The 23375-nt window shown below is 37.5% G+C and overlaps 1 protein-coding gene and 1 non-coding gene across 4 annotated transcripts; both read left to right on the top strand.

Annotated features, from left to right (window-relative positions):
- The first annotated feature begins 7392 nt into the window (after nt 1-7392).
- LOC119630122 (uncharacterized) lies at nt 7393-12054 on the top strand. 3 transcript variants are annotated; one of them, XM_038018588.2, is made up of 3 exons: nt 7393-8732; nt 9110-9267; nt 10778-12054. In XM_038018588.2, exons 1-2 carry the CDS (start codon nt 7739-7741, stop codon nt 9217-9219), a joined length of 1104 nt encoding a protein of 367 aa, XP_037874516.1. In that variant the 5' UTR covers nt 7393-7738; the 3' UTR covers nt 9220-9267; nt 10778-12054. The 3 variants fall into 2 exon arrangements, with proteins under 3 accessions (XP_037874516.1, XP_037874514.1, XP_062530571.1); XM_038018586.2 differs by having other exon boundaries at nt 9110-12054.
- On the top strand, nt 10819-10894 carry Mir2830-2 (microRNA mir-2830-2). Its single transcript, NR_107452.1, has one exon. It is a non-coding gene; the product is annotated as a microRNA mir-2830-2 (primary transcript).
- Nucleotides 12055-23375: the final 11321 nt, after the last annotated feature.

The following is a 23375-nucleotide window of genomic DNA, read 5'->3' as shown; positions in this document are numbered from 1 at the left end:
ACTGTTATTACTTATTGCTTCAACTTTTATGGTTAATCTCTAATGAAAAAGTTTAAAAGAAACAGAATAAATAATCGTAAGTAATCGTAATAGAAAAACGGTATTAGAAAGTTTTGTTGAAATTTTTTGATGGGATAGCTCTCATAGCTCCTCGGCAAACAACCTCTCCATTACTTTTATCTAAGATTGTTACTTTGATCTCGTTTGTGTATTGAATCCGAAATTATACAAGAAGAATGAAATTAAACATTAAATTTACTTAGATTACGAATTTAAAAAAAAAACTTTTTAATCTGTCTATGATAAAAAAAAATCTTTTTAATTTGTCTACGATAAAAAAAATCTTTTTTCCTTGACATTATCATAGTAGACGAATTAACGTTCCCAAAAACTAAGTAAAAAGTAAAAAACCATGTACTTTATATATTCTGTGTCTTAAAATTTGATTACTCGATATTATGATGAACATTTGTTTAGCTCGTTATGTCTTAGAAAAAAGATGCATGTTTAATGAAATATTTTTATAATTTAAGCTTACAGTGGTAGAGGTATCAACCAAATCATTTATTAATAAGATATAAGTAACTCTGTTTTTTTTTTACGTATACACCCACAACCACAGAATCGATTTTGACGAAATTCGGTATGGAAATAGACTGAACCGGCGGTGATAATATAGACTACATTTCATCCCACTACTAAACACGGGTCTCCACTCACGCTATATAGAGTGTCGTCCAGGCGAGCGAGGCTACGAACGAAAAGCTATGTAAAATAAATATTTAAACACAGGTATTATTACATAGTGATACACGTGTCAAAACCAATCTACAGCTCATAACATAAACACGGGAACGTAAATTTCTGAAATTAAATAAACATAATATCTCCGTAAGACGACAGATATGACAAGTATGAGTAATAAAACGCTTCTAACGAGGAAAAACCCCGGCATTTTACGGTAAAAACAGTCTAGCAAGCGTTCCTCCCTTACCAAGGATTACCACCCCGAGACTTCATATACATCACGGGGTATATTTCGCAGCGAGTCTCATTAACACTAGTGAAGTGAGCGTGAAGAAAATATCTGATATTTTGAAACTATTACTTGAAAATACTAATGTTTTGGTCCATCACTCTATATGAATTTGATTACAATTAATTTGAGTTTAAAGTTTTTTATTTTTATTGCTTAGACGTGTGGACGAGCTCACAGCCCACCTGGTGTTAAGTGGTTACTGGAGCCCATAGACATCTACAACGTAAATGCGCCACACACCTTGAGATATAGTTCTAAGGTCTTAGTATAGTCACAACGGCTGCCCCACCCTTCAAACCGAAACGCATTACTGCTTCACGGCAGAAATAGGCAGGGCGGTGGTACCTACCCGCGCGGACTCACAAGAGGTCCTACCACCAGTAGAAAAGCTTATAAAAACAATATTTTAGTGCAAAATAAATCCGAATTTAATCTTATGTGCACAGGGTTCAAAATATAATCCGAACCGAATTATTTTACACCAAAAAAGTAATCTAATTATATCGAATAATAGTTACGATATCAGTAACAGATATTAAACCAGCACTGTAGCACGGCTCACGGCATATGGTCATTACATCTTTAATCGACAAGATAAAGGGAAGCTTGGTTTTTACGAGCAATCCTCGTTTTACGTGTCAGGATAATGATTTTGTTAGTTATAAAACAAGTTATCTGCGTTCTGACACTATTAAGTTAGAGTTCAGTTGATTACTGTTCGTAGCTATTTAAAATAATCACTCGACAGCCAAGGGGCAACTTTATTGTATTAGTTATAGGGTAGAAGAAGTTGGGTGGACGAGCACAGCCCATCTGGTGTTAAGTGTTTTCTGACACCCATAGATATCTACAACGTAAATGCCGCCACCCACGTTGAGATATAAGTTCTAAGGTCTCAGTATAGTTACAACGGCTGCCCCACCCTAGAAACCGAAACGCATTACTGATTCACGGCGGAAATGGACAGGGTGATACGTATCCGCGCGGACTCATCAGAGGTCCTACCACCAGTAATACGCAAATTATAATTTGCGGGTTTGATTTTTATTACACGATGTTAAGTACGTATTTCATTAGTAAAATTAGTACCCGCCTGCGGGATTTGAACACTGTTGCATCGCTAGATACGAATCCACTGGACATCTTATCCTTGAGGCCACGACGACATGGACTTGCAAATGCACATATGCATAATATATGCACCCGAAGCAAGATTACCGCAACTAACTAGGCTGTTTTTGGCATGGAGTACCTTATCGAACATTTTGTTCGCGGGCTGAGGCGCTAGACAAAAAAAGTGTAACAATGAAAAATGATAACAAAAACCGACATGTTTTTCAAGTTATTTATTTTTATTTTGGTTATTTATAAATGATTATTTCCATATATTAAAACTGAGATACCGTTAATCCATGATTCCCAAACGAAACAATCCAAGGGCCTTTCTCGAACTCCACAACCGAATATTTTAAAACAAAAGCCTTTATAGCCCCTATGGTGGCCCTGATATTTCTGGGGCTTACGAAATTTATGTGCCAGTTAGAAAGGCCAGGCCCTTAGAACAAGGGACTTTACTGGATTACATGACTAATTGGCTGCCGAGGGACCGGAATACCTAAAACTTGCTCTAAGTATTAATTTCACATTTGAATTTACACGTGAACATTCTGAGAACACACAAGCTCTCGGCGTGCTTAAGTTATTTCTCTTTCTGAATTTCAATTCGAGAGGTTGAAACAAAATAGTCTTAGCTTGTGATCAAAACAAATTTTTAGGGATGTTAAAAAAATAGCAATCTGTGTGATGGTATTAAATGATTTTAGTTACGTTATTAATAATTAATTTATGTATATCTTGATGAAATCTTCTGAGATCTAACGAATGATGTGACTGTGCTGTGAATTCAGAGCTAATTAAACCCATAAAATTATATAATTCATTTGGCTGGACTAATATCACAGCCTAACTGTTTCCCATAGACATTTTCAACGAAAAAGCGCCACCCACCTTGAGATATAAGTTCTAAGGTCTCAAGTATAGTTACAACGGCTGCCCCATCCTTCAAACCGAAACGCATTACTGCTTCACTGCAGATATAGGTGCGGTGGTGGTACCTACACGCGCGGACTCACAAGAGGTCCTACCACCAGTAATTACGCAAATTATAATTTTGCGGGTTTCATTTTTATTACACGATGTTATTCCTACACCGTGGAAGTCAATTGTGAACATTTGTGGAGCACGTATTTCATTAGAAAAATTGGTACCCGCCTGAGATTCGAAAACCGGTGCATCGCTCAACACGAATGCACCGGACGTCTTATCCGTTAGGCCACGACGACTTCAGAACCTAACTGCTTCTATTGACATTTATGCGTAAAGCATTAAAACTTCGATCTATTTATAGTATAGGTTCAAAATTTACTTAATACCAAACGGGCTATGAGCTCGTCGGCTTCTTGGGCTAACAAAAAAATTCCTTCATCGTTTTTTTAAGCATACCAATTTAGAACTAGCAGTATTTACATACTCGTAATTTCTGAGTTGATTCAAGAAGAATTCCCGTTGTTTTTTCGAATTATAACCGTTCGGAGCACGGGATATAATCAGATTAGTCTAACAAGGCAAACGCACGGTCCTGTTAGGAGAGACACTGTAACTCTGTTTTGTTAATTAATAATTATACAAGAGTCAGCGAGACTTGAATGCTTAATGCGTTTTGTGAAATAAATTCTAAAGATTAGGGACTGGGTCGAGTTTTTTTTACGAAGGACCGCGTGTAATGAGTTTATTTCGTTAAAGCTTTTCAGACTGAATGAGTTTCAGAAAACATCAGTATTTATAAGGCTGTTATAGGCGATTTCCCGTACTTGATTCGCGTCAATCGAGGGTTTTATTGTAATGAACGAATATACGTATTTGCTTGGGAAAATAGGGAGCTAAGCGAACATTGACGTTGTTAATGACGGTATGATTATTGACTTGTTAAATTTACCATTTCCTTGATATTAGTTGTTTTTGTCTCGAATATATTTCCGGCACATATTACGAGTATTATAACATAGGGGAAAAATTGGGACAGTCGAATTGTGTACGTACATTATGAAATAATATATGAAGTCAGATGATTAATGTGTAATGCTTTAAATTACTAACATACTGGTTTTAGGACCTCTTGAGAATCCGCGCGGGTAGGTACCACCACCCTGCTTATTTCTGCAGTGAAGCAGTAATGCGTTTCGTTTTGAAGGGTGGGGCAGCCGTCGTAAGTATACCTGAGAACTTAGAACTTATGTCTCAAGGTGGGTGGCGCATTTACGTTGTAGATGTCTATGGGCTCCAGTAACTACTTAGGACCAGGTGGGCTGTGAGCTCGTCCACCCATCTAAGCAATAAGTAAAAAAAAAACATAGATTATAGGTAATACTAACTAAATGTTTGTTTTTTTACCGAAATAAATATTTTTTTATTATTATTATTATTTTGATTATCGGTCTATGAGAATTGTTAACCACTCGCATGAAACAAGTCATAGACTTTTGCGCATCTCTAATATATAAAAACTATGATCACTTGTTGAATTAAAATACGGTATCACACAAGAAGCCTATCATCTAAGATGGATCATGACATTCGTCCAAAGCTCTCCAGGAATTTGTACAGTGAGAGCGACAATCTGTAAATACGCGGCCAGCAGATCTATTAATCAGAGTTAGCGCTATCAGTCAGCAAGGATTACAGCTGACGGCACCGTCTGCCCGCGCCCTAATTCTACTCGTTTGTGTCTACTAGACTGGTCAAAGTTAAAGAAAAGATTTAAATTATTTACACATTTGACATTAAGAAGAACTGAATTCCAAAGTCGAACAGATTGAACTGGAAAAGACGAACAGATCAAACTAGAGCTATGCGTAGGACAGAGAAGGAGTAAATTATAAGAAGAACGCAGAACCTGATAAGGATGATAATTCGTAAGATAATGCGAAGAATGTAAATATTTAAAGTTCAGTGTCAAACAGGAGGGAGAAGTTGGGCACGTCAGTACAGAGAGAACTGTAGTGATTGGATGTAGATAAGTAGACACGTGGTGATAATTGCGAATTTTAAAAATAAATCGAATGTAGAAGTAGAATTAAAGCAGCTTTTTTTTGAGCCCACTAAATTTCTCGCCAGATCTTCTCAGTAGGTCGCGATTCCAATCCGGTGGTAGATTCTGCAAAGCACTGCTCCTGCTAGGGCTAGTGTTAGCTCACCTACCCGTCCACCCGTAGCTGGAATAGCTACTTAGGCTACCACCGAATATGTAGGAAAAAAAACAGACTCCCACGCTAATTTTGAACTCAACTGGTAACAGAATCAGAATCCATGTTATGTTTTTATCGGACCTAGTGCTGTTTTGTTTTGCTGGAAGAAAATGCTGCGGATTCCCCGGACAGCACATCGGACCAACGCATCAATCCTGGAAGAACTAGGCGTCTTCACAAGACTCTCGACCACTTGCCTACGTAGGATTTTCGAGTTTTTCGGTCATGTTGCGGGGAAAAAGGGTGACAATCTCAAAAGACTACTCATTACCGGCAAAGTAGAAGTGGAAGTAGAAAGAAAGAGGCCTAGGGGGCGTAGTCCCATGTGCTGGCCCGATCGAAGTAAGACGGCTCCAGTATCAATGTCGCAATCCACTGCGTGGAGGAAAGGAAGGAATTGAGAAACATAGTCCTAAAACCGGGACACCAGATAGGAACGAAGTTTCTTATTATAAAAATATTAATTTTAAGTTCTATTCGAGGTATAAGGAAAATAATTATTCGGGTATACATTTTTTATTATGATTTTTTTATTGATAAAAATAAAAACAAAAAATGTTATTTTTTGTACGTTATTACAAAGTTAAGTCGTACATTGTGTGCATTACTAATAAAAATCTTACGTTACGGACGTTTTTCCCGATTAGGGTACCCCTCCGCATCGTCCCATAAGAAACTTTGTTCCAAAAAAGCCTTTTATTTCCTGCTAAAATACAAAGTAAATATTATTTACTTTAGTGTAGATAAATATCTACACTAATGCTTAGTGGGAACCCATTAAACATGGTGAAGGCCTCTTTCAGTGGCCTCCTCTTATTCATCAATAAATAAATCTATATCAATAGACAATCACTGTGCTCTGATATTACCTGCAGCTGTGTGTAAGTTTCTCTTGTAAAATAATCAATATATGTATCTACAACAATTATTTATTATTAAAAATATTTGGAAGATCTTCCACTGAGCGGGTTAAATTACTCATTAGACCGACGGTCTCGACTATGGGAAGATCTTCCACCGAGCCGGTAAAATTACTGGGTAGACCGACGGTCTGAATGTTGTTGTATACGTGAGCTTATCTTTAAAATATTTTTAGTGTGATTCAGGCATTTGTCAAATATATTGTGTTGTATGCTAGCTACCTGCTACATAATAATATACAAGTCATGGAGCTTGTATATTTTTTAACTTGGCCAAAGCATAAAATTTAAATATAAAATTAGATCCAATCTAAAAATGATTTCTAATCATCTGCTCCACGGTGTCATTCAATTGGAAACGATATCCTTGCACAAATTTCGTGCCTCCAAAACGCAAAACGACCAATTCACGGACCATTCCGTATGCATAAAACTTTACGTTTCACCACAAAAGCCGGTCCAAACTAACTTGGCCCACTACACTCCAAATAAATATTGATATTTCCCTCGAGCTGCGAGGTCAGGATTAGGCGGCTGGAAGCGGCAGTAACTGTTAATTCCGAAGAACAGGCGAAACCTTTCGTTTTAACGAGCGGAGGTCATTAAGAAGTGTTTAACGACGTCCCGGAAGCCTTCAACCCTCGGGGCTTCGAGGAAATTATGAGAAACTGATAGCCGTGAATAAGTTATTGAATGTTGGGACGCGCATGTAGTTTGTGTTTTAGTATAGACGCTTAATTTGTTTCGATATTGGGTCTCGAACGAACCATCTTCTCTAAAAGACGCCTTTTAGTTGATCATAATGACCATTATCAATAACTGTAGTCAATTATATATATAATAGGTAAAAAGTAACTATGATGTGGAGCACCTCATAATTTTCCACTAAGTGGACCATATGCTCAACTAAGGTTATAAGATATGTATTGCTATTAAAAATCTTAATATCACATAATAAGGCACTCACGGCAAAGGGGTTAATGGTTCATACTACGAAAAAGAAATTGTATCTTCATACAATCGATGTTGATTGTATGAAGATACAATTTCTTTTTCGAATTTCGAATTCGAAATTCGAAAAAGAAATTGCGAGTGCAATTTCTTTTTCGAATTTCGAAAAAGAAATTGCACTCGCACGCACGTTTGCAATCGAACGACACGTAGTTATTTTGCACCAAGATATTTTAAAGTTTTACTTGTTAAGAGTTACAGTTTCATCTAAATTTTGTTTAAGTAGACATTTCAAGTGACAGCCAATATTATAATTTAATTGTATTTAAATAATATTAGTCAGTTTAAGTAGAATTTGTGTATAATATTTTATAATTTTGATTTAGCATCTTCAGTAGTGAACAGTGATAAACATCGCGGTAAAACGCGTAAGTGACGGCTGCTGCCCGGCGCTTAGGCCCTTTTAATCGCAAACTCGAGTGACTAGCGTTGCATATTCGTTTATAATCGTGTATACCCACACGATGAGTTCGTGCTTTGATTGTCAACAGCTAATCAGTGCAGCGGATAAATTATGTTGTTATGAATGTAAAAATAACTACCACTACGGCTGTGTTGGATACACAAAGACCTCCTTCGGTAAGCTTGCGGCTAAAGCTAAGTCAAACTGGAAGTGTCCAGCCTGTAAATTACCTCCAAAAAACGACGCTATTACTTCTGTTAAGTCAATATTCGACAGTCCTCCGCCCCACGCACCCTTACCGTCGGTGGCGGGTAATTTAGATGAATATTTTAGAAACATGGAGTTATCGCTTTTGTCGAAACTTAAGACTGAGTTGGTCTCTTTAATTGAAGAAAAAATACTTAAGGACATCCAGAAAAAAGTAGGTGCAATACCGCAAGTAAAAACACACCTTGATGAAATAACGCAAAGTCTGAGCTTGTTGTCGGATAGGTACGATACAATAATTGCAGAAAACCAACAATCACGGGAAAAGATCAGTAGATTGGAGAAGACAGTTTTAAATATTAACAATAAGTGTGTGTATTTGGAAAAGTGCAACGTTGCGCTTGAACAGGAGATCCATGAATTCGAGCAGGCTTCTCTAAATGACCGCATAGAAATAGTTGGCATCGAACAACTACCAGGTGAAAATCTCAAGGAGGTTATTTCTAAGGTTGGGGACATAATTAATGTAAGTACATCAGAAATCGAGTGGGCCAGGCGAACCACGACCACCCGCCCTCTGAAAACTAGCGCAAAACCGGCACCTATAGTGGTGAAATTCAAGGCCTCAGGAGCTGACTCCCGTGACACCTGGTTGGCGCAGCGCCGTAAAATTATGGAGGTGACGAGTGACAAAATCACAGGTGGATTGGCCACCAACAAAATATACATCAACGAAGCACTTACTAAGTTAACTAGAACCCTGCTGTGGAACACAAAGAAGCAGCTTCATGGCGTATACAAGTACATATGGGTATCTAGTGGTAAAATTCTAGTTAAAAAAAGTGAAGGTGAGAAGTCAATATGCATCCGTAATGAAAGTGAAATCGTGACCTTACTTAACATAAACTGAAGTATTTTTATTTTTATTAACTACCTAATAACTGGTATGTTTGTGTTTAACTATTCTTATAAAATTCAACGATTCATTTCAGTTAGACATAATAATTGATGATGAATCTATTAATTATGTATGTACTGATAGCATAGATAATTGGATAAGTCAAAGTATCTACAAAAAAGAACTATGTATTATTCACGTAAATATTCGTTCTATAAAAAAACATTTTTCAGAACTTTTAGTAGGGCTTAACGACCGTCTTAATTATATAGATATATTAGTCATAACTGAACCTAACGTCAATTATTCTTTGTTACCATTTTATAGCATTCCTGGATTCGATGTTAATGTACACACTCGTTGTGGGCGTAGAGGTGGAGGAGTGTTGGTTTACTCTCGCGCGGGGTTGTGCGCGCGGCTTAATCCTATCCTTGTGAATGGCGAGCGCGCAGCCGAGTTTGTTTCCATTGTTTGCGACTGGCAAGGTGAGCAATTACACGTCATTTCAATATACCGTCCACCAAGATATAATAATCAGAATAAAATCCAAGAATTTTTAACCTACTTTGAAAAACTTTTACAGTCATTGTCTACTAGTGACAAAGTAATAATATGTGGGGATATAAACATAAATTTATTAAAAGATACAGAGAAATACGTAAAATGTTATGAAGATTTATTAGCCGAACATGGTTTTACAAAATGTATTAAAGACGTGACAAGAAGGGAAATTTTAATGGGTAATGTAGTCGAATCATGTTTAGATCATATATTTATTAAATCATCCTCAGCATTAATCGATTCTGCAGTAATAAAACATAAAATATCAGATCATTATTTGGTCGCGGCATCTGTACAATGGAAACAGACCCCGAATGTAGCTCACTCGGGCGAGGTGTGTGAATCATGCGCTGCGCCCGCCACTACCACGGCCCAGTGCCACCGCCATGTGCTTGATAATAGATTGGTCAGAGAAAAATTATTAGAAACTAACTTCAATCATCTCTTAAATATTGATTGCCCATTTAAATTATACGACGAGCTATCAACTTTATTTAGAGACATATATAACCAATGTTATAAAGTAAAAAATATGACTGGAAACAGAGACTATAGAAATGAAAAGTACTGGATAAACAACAGCTTAAAAAATATGGTTATTGTAAAAGATAGATTATTCAAAATATGGTGTAGCGATCCAAAGAATATGGTAAAAAGACTAACTTATACTAGGTACAGAAATAAATGTCAAAAGGTAATTTTTAAATGTAACGTAGAACATGATAAAAAAACAATTTTAGATTGTAATAATAATATTAAAAAAGTTTGGGATAAAATTAATGAGTTATTGGGTAAAAATAAGCAGTCTTTGGATAATCTAATCTTAAGTAACATAACTAAACAGGACGGCACGCAGGCAGTCTGTAATGAATTTGCTGATACATTCTCAAAGGAAATTGATCAAATAAAGCACTCCTGTGATGAAAAATGGCTGGAAAGGAAGACTTATGTTAAATTGTCTAATGTGTGTATGAGATGGCAACCGGTTAATGGCAAGGACATAAAACTAATAATTGATAAAATGAATAAAAATAAATCACCGGGAAGTGATCTTATACGCATGTCTGATTTGAAAATAATTGTTGATAAGATTAGCCCTGTTTTATCTAAGCTGATAAATCTATCTGTAAAATACCACAAATTTCCACAAAAATTAAAGGAAGCAATCATTCGTCCGGTCCATAAGAGAGGTGATCGTAAAGTATTTTCGAATTACAGACCAATAGCTATACTATCAAGTATTGATAAAATTATGGAAAAATGTGTTATCAATCAAATAGGAACTTTTTTACAAAAAAATAATATCTTAACGGAATGTCAACATGGCTTCCAGAAAAATAAAAGTACCAACACCTTATTATCAAATTTTACGGACGAAATTAATGCACATTTGGAAAATAAAAAAATTATTGTAGCTATTTTTTATGATTTTAGGAAGGCTTTTGATACCCTACAGACTGAAACCCTCTTAAATGGAATGGAGGAGTGCGGCCTGGGGCAGCCGCTGAACCCTTGGTTCAGCGACTATCTCAGGGCGCGCTCTTACCGTGTGAAAGTCGGCGATGCGTTCAGCGAGGAGAAACAAGTAAACTGCGGAGTTCCCCAGGGCTCCGGATGTGGGCCCGTGTGTTACCTGATGCACGTAAATAGCCTCTGTGGAGTATTACGTCACTGCTCCGCCCACATGTTTGCCGATGACCTTTGTACTCTGAGCGCTAGTACCGACCTCGCGGAAATGTGTCGCCGGGTTCAAGAGGATGTGGATGCGGTAGTTAAATGGTCACATGATAACGGCATTATATTAAACGCTGACAAAACAAAGATGATAATTATTCACTCCCCGTATTTACGTTCTATTGATAATCCGCCTCCTCTGATTGCCCACAGCTTTGATTGCTTCCACAATAAGAAAATTAACTGCACGTGTAATCCTATCGAAAAAGTTAATTGTGTAAAATACCTAGGAGTAAAAATAGATACCTCTTTTTCCTGGGATTCCCACATAGAATACTTATGTGGAAAATTAAGAATATTACTAGAAAAGTTTTATTATTTAGGTATTAAAGTTCCATTGCCAATACTAAAATGTTTATATTTTGCACTAGTGGATTCCATAATAAGTTACGCTCTTGATTGTTATGGATTAACATTTAAAACATACATAGATAAAATAGAATCATTGCAAACAAGATTTTTAAAATTACTCGTAAATAAAAAGACAAAGAATCAATGTAAAGGAGATTACTCTAAACTATATAAAATATGTAAAATTTTACCGGCTAGCCTGAAACATAAATATCTTCTACTTGTAAACAATCATAGTAAACAGGATCGTTTAACTAACTTGGTGCAACATAAAACTGGCACAAGGTCAATGTCCAAAGGAAAATTTGAAATACCCATGGTACAAAATTACTATGGAGATAGAACGTTAAAAAAACGTGTTCCATACTTACTCAATAGTTTACCCGAGGACATAAGACGTGAGCCTATACTTGCTAAATTTAAAAGCTTATTAAAAAAACATTTGTTAAATACGTTATAACCATTTACGTAAATTAATTGTGTTATTATAGTATAAGCTAGTTGAATGGTTTATACGCTATGTTTGTATAAAGCGAGTTACCTGCAGTCAAACTGCATAAGCAGTTTTGCGGGGCATGTTTTGAATGTAAGTGTAACTTCTTATGAATAAATATATTACATACATACATACATACATATAAATAAAGCGTAGACTAGACGGACCCCTCTAGGAAGGCACGGTCCACCAACTTGGGCCATTAATCTTGGACTAATAAAGAGGGCATTGTGCATTCAGGGGTAGTTAATAATACATGGACATTGGTCATTGGATACAGCGAAATGGAGCGTGGAGACTGGCCAATGTATATTTGTTCCTTATTCTGAGAAGGACGGATTTTCTGGACACGATTTTATGTGGGGCAACTCCAAAAGATGAAGACCGATTTGTGATGAGTGTTAGTGTGGTCCATTTTGCAATTTATATATGGTATGAGAGAAACATGTATTTGATGAGATAAATACCCGTGATGCTACATTAAGACGTTTATGGCGATCTCATCTTATAACTCGTGTAAGCAACATGTTTCGCCACAAGTTAAATAGTAATCAACAATGCTTACGGAAATTATTAATATCGGAGTCCCAGTTAGGACCCCCAGAATACCTCATGTAAAGGCCCATTAATACCAGTACTCGTATATTGATTTAAATATTTTTTTTATTTATTGCTTAGATGTGTGGACGAGCTCACAGCCCACCTGGTGTTAAGTGGTTACTGGAGCCCATAGACATCTACAACGTAAATGCGCCACACACCTTGAGATATAGTTCTAAGGTCTCAGTATAGTCACAACGGCTGCCCCACCCTTCAAACCGAAACGCATTACTGCTTCACGGCAGAAATAGGCGGGGCGGTGGTACCTACCCGCGCGGACTCACAAGAGGTCCTACCACCAGTAATTACGCAAATTATAATTTTGCGGGTTTGATTTTTATTGCACGGTGTTATTCCTTCACCGTGGAAGTGAATCGTGAACATCTGTTGAGTACATATTTCATTAGAAAAATTGGTACCCGCCTGCGGGATTCGAACACCAGTGCACCGCTCGATACGAATGCACCGGACGCCTTATCCTTTAGGCCACGACGACTTCAAACAAACTGATTGATAGTTTTTTGAGCTAAAAACCTCTTTGGTACCGTTGCGATTTGAAATTCGATGAAACAGTACTTAATTATACTCTGAAGTCGACACTAAAAAGAGACAATAGTACACATATATGAAACTAATCCTTTCGGAAAATTAGATGTTAATACTTTTGAAGGTTTTAATTTTCCCGAGTTTCAACTACACATTTTTTTATGTGTATAACTATTGTGGAATTCCTCACTCACTCAGTACTGATACTGTTCACCAGTTGTAGTTACCAAAATAGAGAGAGAGAGAGGTGGAAATGTTCAGAAGTGAGTCCAATAAATATTGTTATATTTTTCAATTTTTTTTATTGATTAGTGGGATGGACGAGCTCACAGCCCACTTGACGTTTAGTGGTTACTGGAGCCCATAGACATCTACGACGTAAATGCGCCACCCACCTTGAGATATAAGTTCTAAGGTCTCAAGTATAGTTACAACGGCTGCCCCACCCTTCAAACCGAAACGCATTACTGCTTTACGGCAGAAATAGGCAGGGTGGTGGTACCTACCCATGCGGACTCACAAGAGCCCCTAATTCTACACGGTATTAGCATATAAACTTTATTTATTAATATTTGCTCTTTATGAATTCCGAACATTAGCTCTCAAGCGAAACACATGGGGAAAGTTTACGTAAATTAAAATAGTTTTCAGTGAAACATAAATTTTCATTATATTTTATTTTCAGTGCTTCCTTTTACAATACCGAAGTAAAATGACAATCCGTTTTCTATAAAATATAATATTCCTACTCGTATTTAGATATTTTCAGTTTATCACTAACTATGCGACTTGTCTCTACCCATTAGACTCGCAGACATTACGACTTCATTCATTTCACTTTAATTAATTTTTTTTTTAATTTACTGTGTTGTAAAATGTATCACACAAAGTCATTGACTGACAGAGAACCTAAGCTAGAGATAATGATTCAAGAATAGGGTACTCACAACCAGAGCAACGAAGCAATCATAAACAACGTCAAAGCATTGCCGACTATTCGGTAATGATAACCTCATACTCTAGTACTAAAACTCTAGTTGTGGGTTTGTGCCAGTTTATTTTGTTGTCAACTTAGACTGCTAACGATCAATCAATTTAAATGCAGCAACGTCACTAAAATACGGTTTAACGGTAGGCACTGGTGGTAGGACCTCTTGTGAGTCCGCACCGGTAGGTACCACCACCCCGCCTATTTCTGCCGTGAAGCAGTAGTGCGTTTCGGTTTGAAGGGCGGGGCAGCCGTTGTAACTATATTTGAGACCTTAGATCTTATATCTCAAGGTGGGTGGCGCATTTACTATGGGCTCCAGTAACCGCTTAACACCAGGTGGGCTGTGAGCTCGTCCACCCATCTAAGCTATAAAAAAAAGAAAGGCAGCGACTTGGCTCTGTCCCTAGCATTGCTTAACTCCATGGGCGACGGTAATCACTCACCATCAGGTGGGCAGTGTATAAAAAAAACACAAAAGAAATACAGTTACTGACTTGCGCTATTATTAGTAAGTATATCGGTAAGAAACCAGCAAAGAAAAAACATAGTATCTAAGTCAAGATTCGAACAGAAACCTATCAAACGACGCACATGAATTGTTCCGGTATACATTACTATTTACCCTGATCCATTATCGTATATGAGCTAGCTATTCAACAATTTTCCTTAGTAGATATTTACAGATATTTCTACCCTTGAGGAATTGAAGATTATTCATCAATTATATTGACATAGCGTTCCGCATGCAGAATTCACAAATTAAATTTAAACAGGGCATTATAATACCACAACTGTAATCACACGTAAAATAATCATACAAGCGTACTGCAATTTTGAAAACAAAAGCGTAGTTTCAAATCGAATTCAATCTAAACGTCTAGTAATTACGTGCACAAACAGACACGCTCAATTTACAAATGCTATTACTGCACACGAGACAATTCTCGATTTTAATCAGGCAATTTCCCGTTCTGCGTCTGCTTTCGAGTAATGGAATTCTATTGGGATTGTTGTGAGGGCCATTGCCGATGGCTGGGACCGATCACGATTCAATCACGGGTCTGTTTTCATATCGGCCGATCGAAATATCATTGGGAATGTCGCGGCCAGAGCGACGGAATCGACGCGGGCGATTACGGTGATGTGTTGCGTTTCAACCAGCCCCTAATTAATGTATTCAGTTATGGGCATAAAATAACAGAGGGTTTCCTTATTGCTCTGAGTATGTACATACACAGGCATAAAGCCTCTTTTGCTGTTATGCTTTTAGAACCACATGCTACAAATATAGATTAAATTAGAAATAATCAGAACACAATCTAAATGTTTGAAATTGCATAATCTTGCTGGTATTGGAGACGATATAAAACAACAATAAAATTCACATACCCGATCCTGTAAACCGAATGGTAAACAGTCGACGTCACCCAAAACGCGTCATTACGGATCCTCTCGATCTATTAACGGTGCTTTTAGGTACCACAAGCACCGGTCACCGTCCTCGTCGAACCCGTTGCTTGCGACGAAGAGCTCGACTAGCGAATTAACTCATAGACACAGCCCACTGAGTTTCTCGCCGGATCTTCTCAGTGGGTCGCGTTTCCGATCCGGTGGTATATTCTACGAAGCACCGCTCTTGCTAGGGTCAGTATTAGCATTACTACGGTTTGAGCCCCGTGAGCCTAGTTAAGGTTACGCTGAAATAGCCTCTCAAGGTAGGAAAAAAAATCAAAGAGGTAATGGCTAAGACCATCATATGGTTTTAAAACCTGATTACGTAAGGGCTTACATGAATGAGACTGCGTATACGAGCTCAGGTTGTGATCATTAAATGTGGCAAATTGAGCAGTCCAATTACTTACATTCATAACGAGGGTTTATATTCCTTCTCCGTGCGTCGTATTCCTCAGTTCTGAGGATCGTGACCTTTAATGAGCACTTTTGTTGTGACTATGTTCCTCCATTCACTTTTGTCCTCCGCGCAGTGGATAGTGACATTGATGCTGGATTCCAAAGTCGTCTTAATCTGATCGGACCAGCGCATGGGACTACGCCCCCTAGGCCTCTTTCCTTCAACTTTATTTTTATTTTTTTTATTGCTTAGATGTGTGGACGAGTTCACAGCCCACCTGGTGTTAAGTGGTTACTGGAGCCCATAGACATCTACAACGTAAATGCGCCACACACCTTGAGACATAGTTCTAAGGTCTCAGTATAGTCACAACGGCTGCCCCACCCTTCAAACCGAAACGCATTACTGCTTCACGGCAGCAATAGGCGGGGCGGTGGTACCTACCCGTGCGGACTCACAAGAGGTCCTACCACCAGTAATTACGCAAATTATAATTTTGCGGGTTTGATTTTTATTGCACGGTGTTATTCCTTCACCGTGGAAGTCAATCGTGAACGTATTTCATCAGAAAAATTGGTACCCGCCAGCGAGATTCGAACACCAGTGCATCGCTCGATACGAATGCACCGGACGTCTTATCCTTTAGGCCACGACGACTTCAAAGTGGCCACTTTGTCACTTTGGGTTGATATTAATCATCGTTTAATACTAGAATATCAAGACGTGTGTTTCCACCACGATGGGTTACTCAGCAAAACGTGTATGGCGCGAGCGAGCGATTTCCTTCAAGACTTTTTGTGTGTCTACGTTCTTCAATTTAGCTGGATTAATTCCGCATTTGTACGGACTCCTTCTTTGTGGTTGAATTAAATCGACTGTACGGGTTCAGCGAACGATTCCCCTTGAAGTTTTTAATATAGCAAGTAAAGCTCCATAGCGATAAGCTCGTTCGCTGGCTTCGTTCTGTTTGTGAACAAAAGATTAGAAGTCGGTAAAAATTAAAGAAAACGTGACAGAAAAGAGAAGTTTAAAAGGCAATTGCTACAATAAATTTCTTATGTGCAAAGAGCTTAGCAACGCGAGCCACGTAATGTTAAGCTGCCTATCAGCTAATCAAACTGGGAATTAAAATGTAAATGCTGTGCAAGTTGAGACGGCTATACCACCTTGAGGACAAAGAACCGTAGATACTCTTTAAAGGATAATTCAATATTTTTCCTTCCCCTCATGGGTAAACTAACCGACGGACTGGCTGGTGTTAAGCAATTACTGAAGTTCAAAAACATCGTAACGTAAATAGTCGCGCTGAAACACGAAATCGTAGTCTCAACTGTATTGTGTAATGGCGGTCCTAAGTCCTACCTTTCTAATCAAAACGCATGTTTGCTTCACGGCAGAAATAGGTAAAATGTATTGCTACTGGATTTTATTACACAACTAGCTTTTGCCCGCGACTCCACCCGCTTGGAATAATTACTTTGGCATAATGCTAAGTTTTACCCCCCACTTCATTTACGTAAAAAGTAAGTAAAAAATATTTTTGAATGCTAAGGTGCTATTTAAACCCCTATTTTGAAACATTATTTATTGGTACTCCACTTGTATTGGTCTTACCGTGATGTTATATAGCTTATAACCTTCCTCCATAAATGGGCTATCTAACACTGAAAGAATTTTTCAAATCGGACCAGTAATTCCTGAGATTAGCTGGTTCAAACAAACAAACAAACTCTTCAGCTTTATAATATTAGTATAGATGTTATTGTTTTATCATGAAATTACTTCATGACCGCGTGCTTAACATGTATTTTTTTTTTTAATTTAGACTGCCTGTTGAATTTCAACACTGACATATTCGTAGTACTAAAAGTACACTGGGTCGCTTACATTGTAGGTCCGACGACTTCAATTGCTTATTCAGCAATCCAATACACAGCAGGGTCATTAGCCGACGTCCACATGCAGTCGTGACATACTCGTGCTCATAGAACACTCATAGTAACAAACAAACAAACAAAAAAAAGGGTGCGTGTACTTATGTCCCGCGTAAGAAGTTATACTTTATTTTTATTAAATTTATTTCTTTTTTATTTATTTAAATTTTAATCAATTTGAAAAAAAATCGATTAAACAACATCCTCAAACACGCATATTGGTATCCCTTTTCTTGACATTTGTAATGAGCGATTTAGTGGGCAACTTCATTCTGTTAATTTTGTGTCACGGTGCGCGCGCATCGTAAAATTTCACTCTTATCAATTTTTCATAACGCGCCTAAAGAAGTATAACTTCAAAAAAAGAATCAATAATTATATTCCACAATATCCTCAAATGAAAAACTCATTACTTAAGGGATATTTTCTTTTCTATTTTCAAGATTCAATTTCCGATGCTCAACTGAATTGTATCATAGAAAACCTGGCTGTTGAAAAGTTATCTTTTAAGTATTTGCCAAGAGATTTTGAATCTTATCCCTTGACGATAAGATGCAGATGTCTGAAAATCGTTCTCCATAAAGGAACGACTAACAGGATTTCAGGTGCAAGATATAAATTCTCTTCAAACCTGTACAAAGTACAGTCGAAGTAAAAATTGTTGTGTAAGTTGGCAATTGTATAACGTTTATTATGATTCTTTTTTTTTTGCTCTTGTAGGCAGACGAGCATACGGCCCACCTGATGGTGAGTAGTTACCGTCGCCCATGGACTTCAGCAATGCCAGGGGCAGAGTCAAGCGGCTGCCTACCGTATAATACTCTCCACAAGCCTCGTTTGAAGAAAGACATGTGATAGCGCTCAGGAAGCAGATTTCTGCTTATAATTTTTTTTTACTGCCCTTGTAGGCAGACGAGCATACGGCCCACCTGATGGTGAGTGGTTACCGTTGCCCATGGACTTCAGCAATGCCAGGGGCAGAGCCAAGCCGCTGCCTACCACTGTTAGGGCTGCGAAAGATATTATGTTTATGTTTATGCGCCCCGTTGACTACTTAACACGTGCCGTCGGTAGCCCGTGACGTAGTTCACCCATCTAGGCAGAAAAAATAACTTTTATAGTTTAATCTCACTTTTAAGTACTTTACGTAATATTTAACTGTTTAATTTACATAAGGTTTAAAGTCTTCTGTTGCACTCAACCACTGTAACAACAACCAAATTCAAAACAGATCGCTGTCAATTCTAAAACTAACAAACCAATCGTTCGATCTTCTGCTGGTTAAAAACATTAACCTCAAAATTGTATTCTGAAGATAAGATTTATGATTAAAAAAATGTTAAAGGTTATTAATTATTCTTTGAACTTAGCATGTACAACGTAAATCCTGGACTTCAATTAAATTAAAATAGCTTTTTGAAAGCCCTTCTGTGGTTGACGGTACGTCTAAGTTCTGATCAGTCACACTCGGCTTGGCCAATTTATCGCAGAACTTGCCCAATAAAACACGAGCCGGGCCACGGAGCGCTTTTGTGCACGACTGTCGTGCACTTGACACTGCCATAGATTAAGTTTTAAGTAGAAACGGGTCGCATTTTTTACTTTGCCGTCTTTTTTTCGTACTGTGGGTTACTGCCTGAAACAACAGTTGTTCTTTTTTTTTATTGTTTAGATGGGTCGACGAGCTCACAGCCAACCTGGTGTTAAGTGGTTACTGGAGCCCATAGGCATCTACAACATAAATGTGCCACCCACCTTGAGATATAAGTCCTAAGGTCTCAAGTATAATTACAACGGCTGCCCCACCCTTCAAACCAAAACGCATTATTGCTTCACGGCGGAAATAGGCGGGGTGGTGGTACCTACCCGTGCGGCCTCCCAAGAGGTCCTACCACCAGTGAAGTATAGCTAACTGAAAGTGCTTTTATGTCTTCTAAACCTGGATTCACTTGAAACTTGCTATTCATATATTCAGTTTGCTAAATACCTTTGCCAGCTATTGCGGGACAAAGTTTAGAACGCGTTGTCTAGTGTTATGTAGTTAGAGAAGTCAGCCATTGGCAGTACAGAATAATTGTGAACTTATACTTTGAGTATATTCGAGTATATACCATGACATACCATAAACAAGACTAGGCATATATTATCATGTGCATGACGCAGCAGCGCGGCTATACTCCTCAAATTGTTAAGCTCCGTGATGGTGACTACTGATCATCAAGTGGATGGTTGTTTTCCTATAGTTTCGAATTACGGAAAGGATGATTGCTTCGAATATTTTGTCTCAAGTTTAAAGTTTTAGAACACATTTTCAAGTGCCACTCAATGCGGGCTCCTTTACTGGCTTTTATCTGGTCCGAGCTGCAGCGATCATCCCTTATATTTGTTGGCTCTACAGTCTGTACAGCTGATCTAATTCAATTCTGCTCTTACATTGTAAATTCAAGATAGCTGTTTCATTACTTTAGTAAATGTAGGACACAGATTTTGCTTGCAAGATGTTAAATAATAATATCGTCACTGGAATATATCTGCCTCCTTCTTACATAAGCAAAAAAAAGTTTTCAATGAATATTAATTGTTTTTGAGATAATCGGTAGCAAAATCAAGCACGGTTATGTGACCTTACACTAGGATTCTCTGCACTGTGGTAACCAGAGACTAACCAACTAATCAGAGACACATACATACTTATATACGTGTAAATAAATATACATTAAACACCCTGACAATAAACAAACAAATCTGTTCGTCACGTGGTTTCTGGCTCGAAGTGAGAATAGAGCCCACGAACCTTGGCTCAGCAATTACTGGAACTCTCTTCAGCGTTATCGAGTTACTCGCTAAACACAAACTTTTTAAAATCATTCATCACAATCTGAATTCTTCAAAATTGAATTTTCGTATCTTCGAAGGAAACTTCACGGAGCTTTGGATCCGTCTCTAATGGACTTACCCTGTAATAACATATAATTGCAGGAGAACGTCCCTGGAATAATATTGCAGCCAAAAATAATATAGAACGGCCGTCTGAAGGAAATTAGAAGGACAAGCCTCTCTCCCTAAACACAGCTTAGCTATACTTTCCTTCACACGGATGAAATTATTTTCTCCGTTATAAAACGTTAAGGAGGGTCCTTGTACCGAGGACTGTTCTTAAATTTAGAGCAAGCATTCACATTTTTGTCGAGATAATTTTTGCGTCATATCACTACATAGTATAAAACAAAGTTGCTTTCTCTGTCCCTATATACCTGTCCCTATGTGTGCTTAAATCTTTAAAACTACCCAACGGATTTTGATGCGTTTTTTTTAATAGATATATTGATTAAAGAGAAAGGTTTGTATGTATAATAACATTCATTAAATAGTGGAGAAATCAATAATAAATTACAGTTTCCGAAGCGAAGCGAGGGCGGGTCGCTAGTTCTTAAATATACCAAACGTATTATGTTGTCACAGACCATACCTTTCCTGCCCAATTGAGTTCTTATCTTAACATAATAGGTAGTTTTGATTTTTGTGAGTAGGGTAAAATTTACAACAAATTGAACTAAGACTTTTGTATGCATTGTACAAAGAAAAGCTAAAAAGAATATTAACTTGCACGTATATGCAAAGGCAAACTGAGCTCTGACGTAAGTTTTCCTGCAACAACCCAACATCAGAGGGACATTCTAGTTCTAGTCTAGGACATTTCTAGTAGTAACATTCCCAACACAAAATCAAATTACCTACTGAAAAAAGTATATAAACATAAAATGTAAATAAATGAATTCTGGTGTCTCGATATGATCAGCGACACTCACGTTAAGGTGTCGGTGAGTACAGATAATCGATAATCATCAGTCGATAGACATCGCTACAATCTCATAACCATTATGGAAGTCACTACCAACGATCTACCCACAGTACTCACCATGTGGTTAATCCAAACTAAAATGAGCTCTCAACAACTTCACCGATAATATTACATCTCGTTCAAGTTTCCCTGGACCAACAAGCGCCTAACCTACATGGTCATCACGTAAAACTTTTCCACTTATGTTGTACGTTGTTAGACTGAATGAGCACTCGTTGGTGAACTTCTCGATTGGCGGAGTAAGGTAGCTTATTAGACAAAATGTGGATGCTTTGATGCATTCTTAAAGTCGTTCTACACTGTTCAAAATATCTGAAATAAAAACGTGATAACTTTTCCAATGATGTCTGGCCAACAATCTTTAGAGGGGACACGATCGAATACCGCGCCAGTTTGTAAATGACTCACATTACATACAATTAACCTATGCATGTGATAAAAAAAATCGTTAATATTTCTTTTAATGCCCTTTTAGGCAGACGAGCATACGGCCCACCTGATAGTAAGTGGTTACCGTCCCCCATGGACTTCAACAATGCCAGGGGCAAAGCCAAGCCGCTGCCTACCGCTTAAAAATATTTCTTGTTCGAAACAATTGGCTATTATGGCTTGGCTATTATGTGTAAAAGGTAAAAGTGCAATTCAGAGCAAAGATTCTCTGAGGCTTCTCTCTACCACCAGTGCTTAAGATCTGAATTAGGCAGTTCGGTAAGTGAGCCGAAAATCTAAATATTCAAACAAAGCCTCTCCTTAACGAAGGTCGCAAAGTACTCAGCTTCATAGTGAGGCTCTAACAAGATTTTCTCCCTGAGCACAGCTCCGGTGCTACTATCAGTTGGCTATTTATAGTAGATACACCTTTTTGTTTACATTATGAACACTAACGATTTAAAAAAAACTAGTTTTAAAAATATAATACTACTCTGTTTAAGAGAATAAAGATCAATCGTTATCTACACTAATATTATAAAGAGGAAAGATTTGTTTGTTTGTTTGTATTGAATAGGCTCCGAAACTACTGACCCAATTTGAAAAACTCTTTCACTGTTTGGAAGCTACACTATTCCCGAGTGACATAGGATATAATCATTTTTTGAAAAAAATTAGGAATCCTTACTAAAACTTCAATAATGTAACCCAAGGTGTAAAAAAAATACCTAAAATATTCTTTACATCACGTGCCCTACGAAAACGATTGATGATAGAATAAAATAATGTACTACAACTTTATAGAACACATTATTATTAACAAAAAGTGTCGCGACAGCATATGTGTAACTATTATAGTTATGCCGCAATAAATGTTCATTTATTTACAAAATAAAACAACGTCAAATATTGTTGAAATTTTTGTTAAAGGCCCGAGCGGAGCCGGAGCGGGCCCCTAGTACAGTAATAAATTGAGGACTAAAGTAATTTTTTATCACAAAATAATAACTTTGTATAGCCGAATTCAATTTAAAATCAAATAAATAACGACCTAATAAATTTCTAATAGTTCTGATAAGAATAAAAAACGGAACATCGAAAAATTATTAACTGGAAAGGAATCCGAGCATAAATCATTGCATATTATCATAAATAAATATTCAGTGGGGTTCTCGTATTAAATTTCATCCCACATCGTGGTGGTTGGAGCCGAGCCAAAGGCCACGATTGCCTGCCA

This window comes from Bombyx mori, chromosome 21, assembly GCF_030269925.1.
Source record: "Bombyx mori chromosome 21, ASM3026992v2".
Taxonomy (NCBI): domain Eukaryota; kingdom Metazoa; phylum Arthropoda; class Insecta; order Lepidoptera; family Bombycidae; genus Bombyx; species Bombyx mori.
This window is presented reverse-complemented; position numbering and strand designations above follow the sequence as displayed.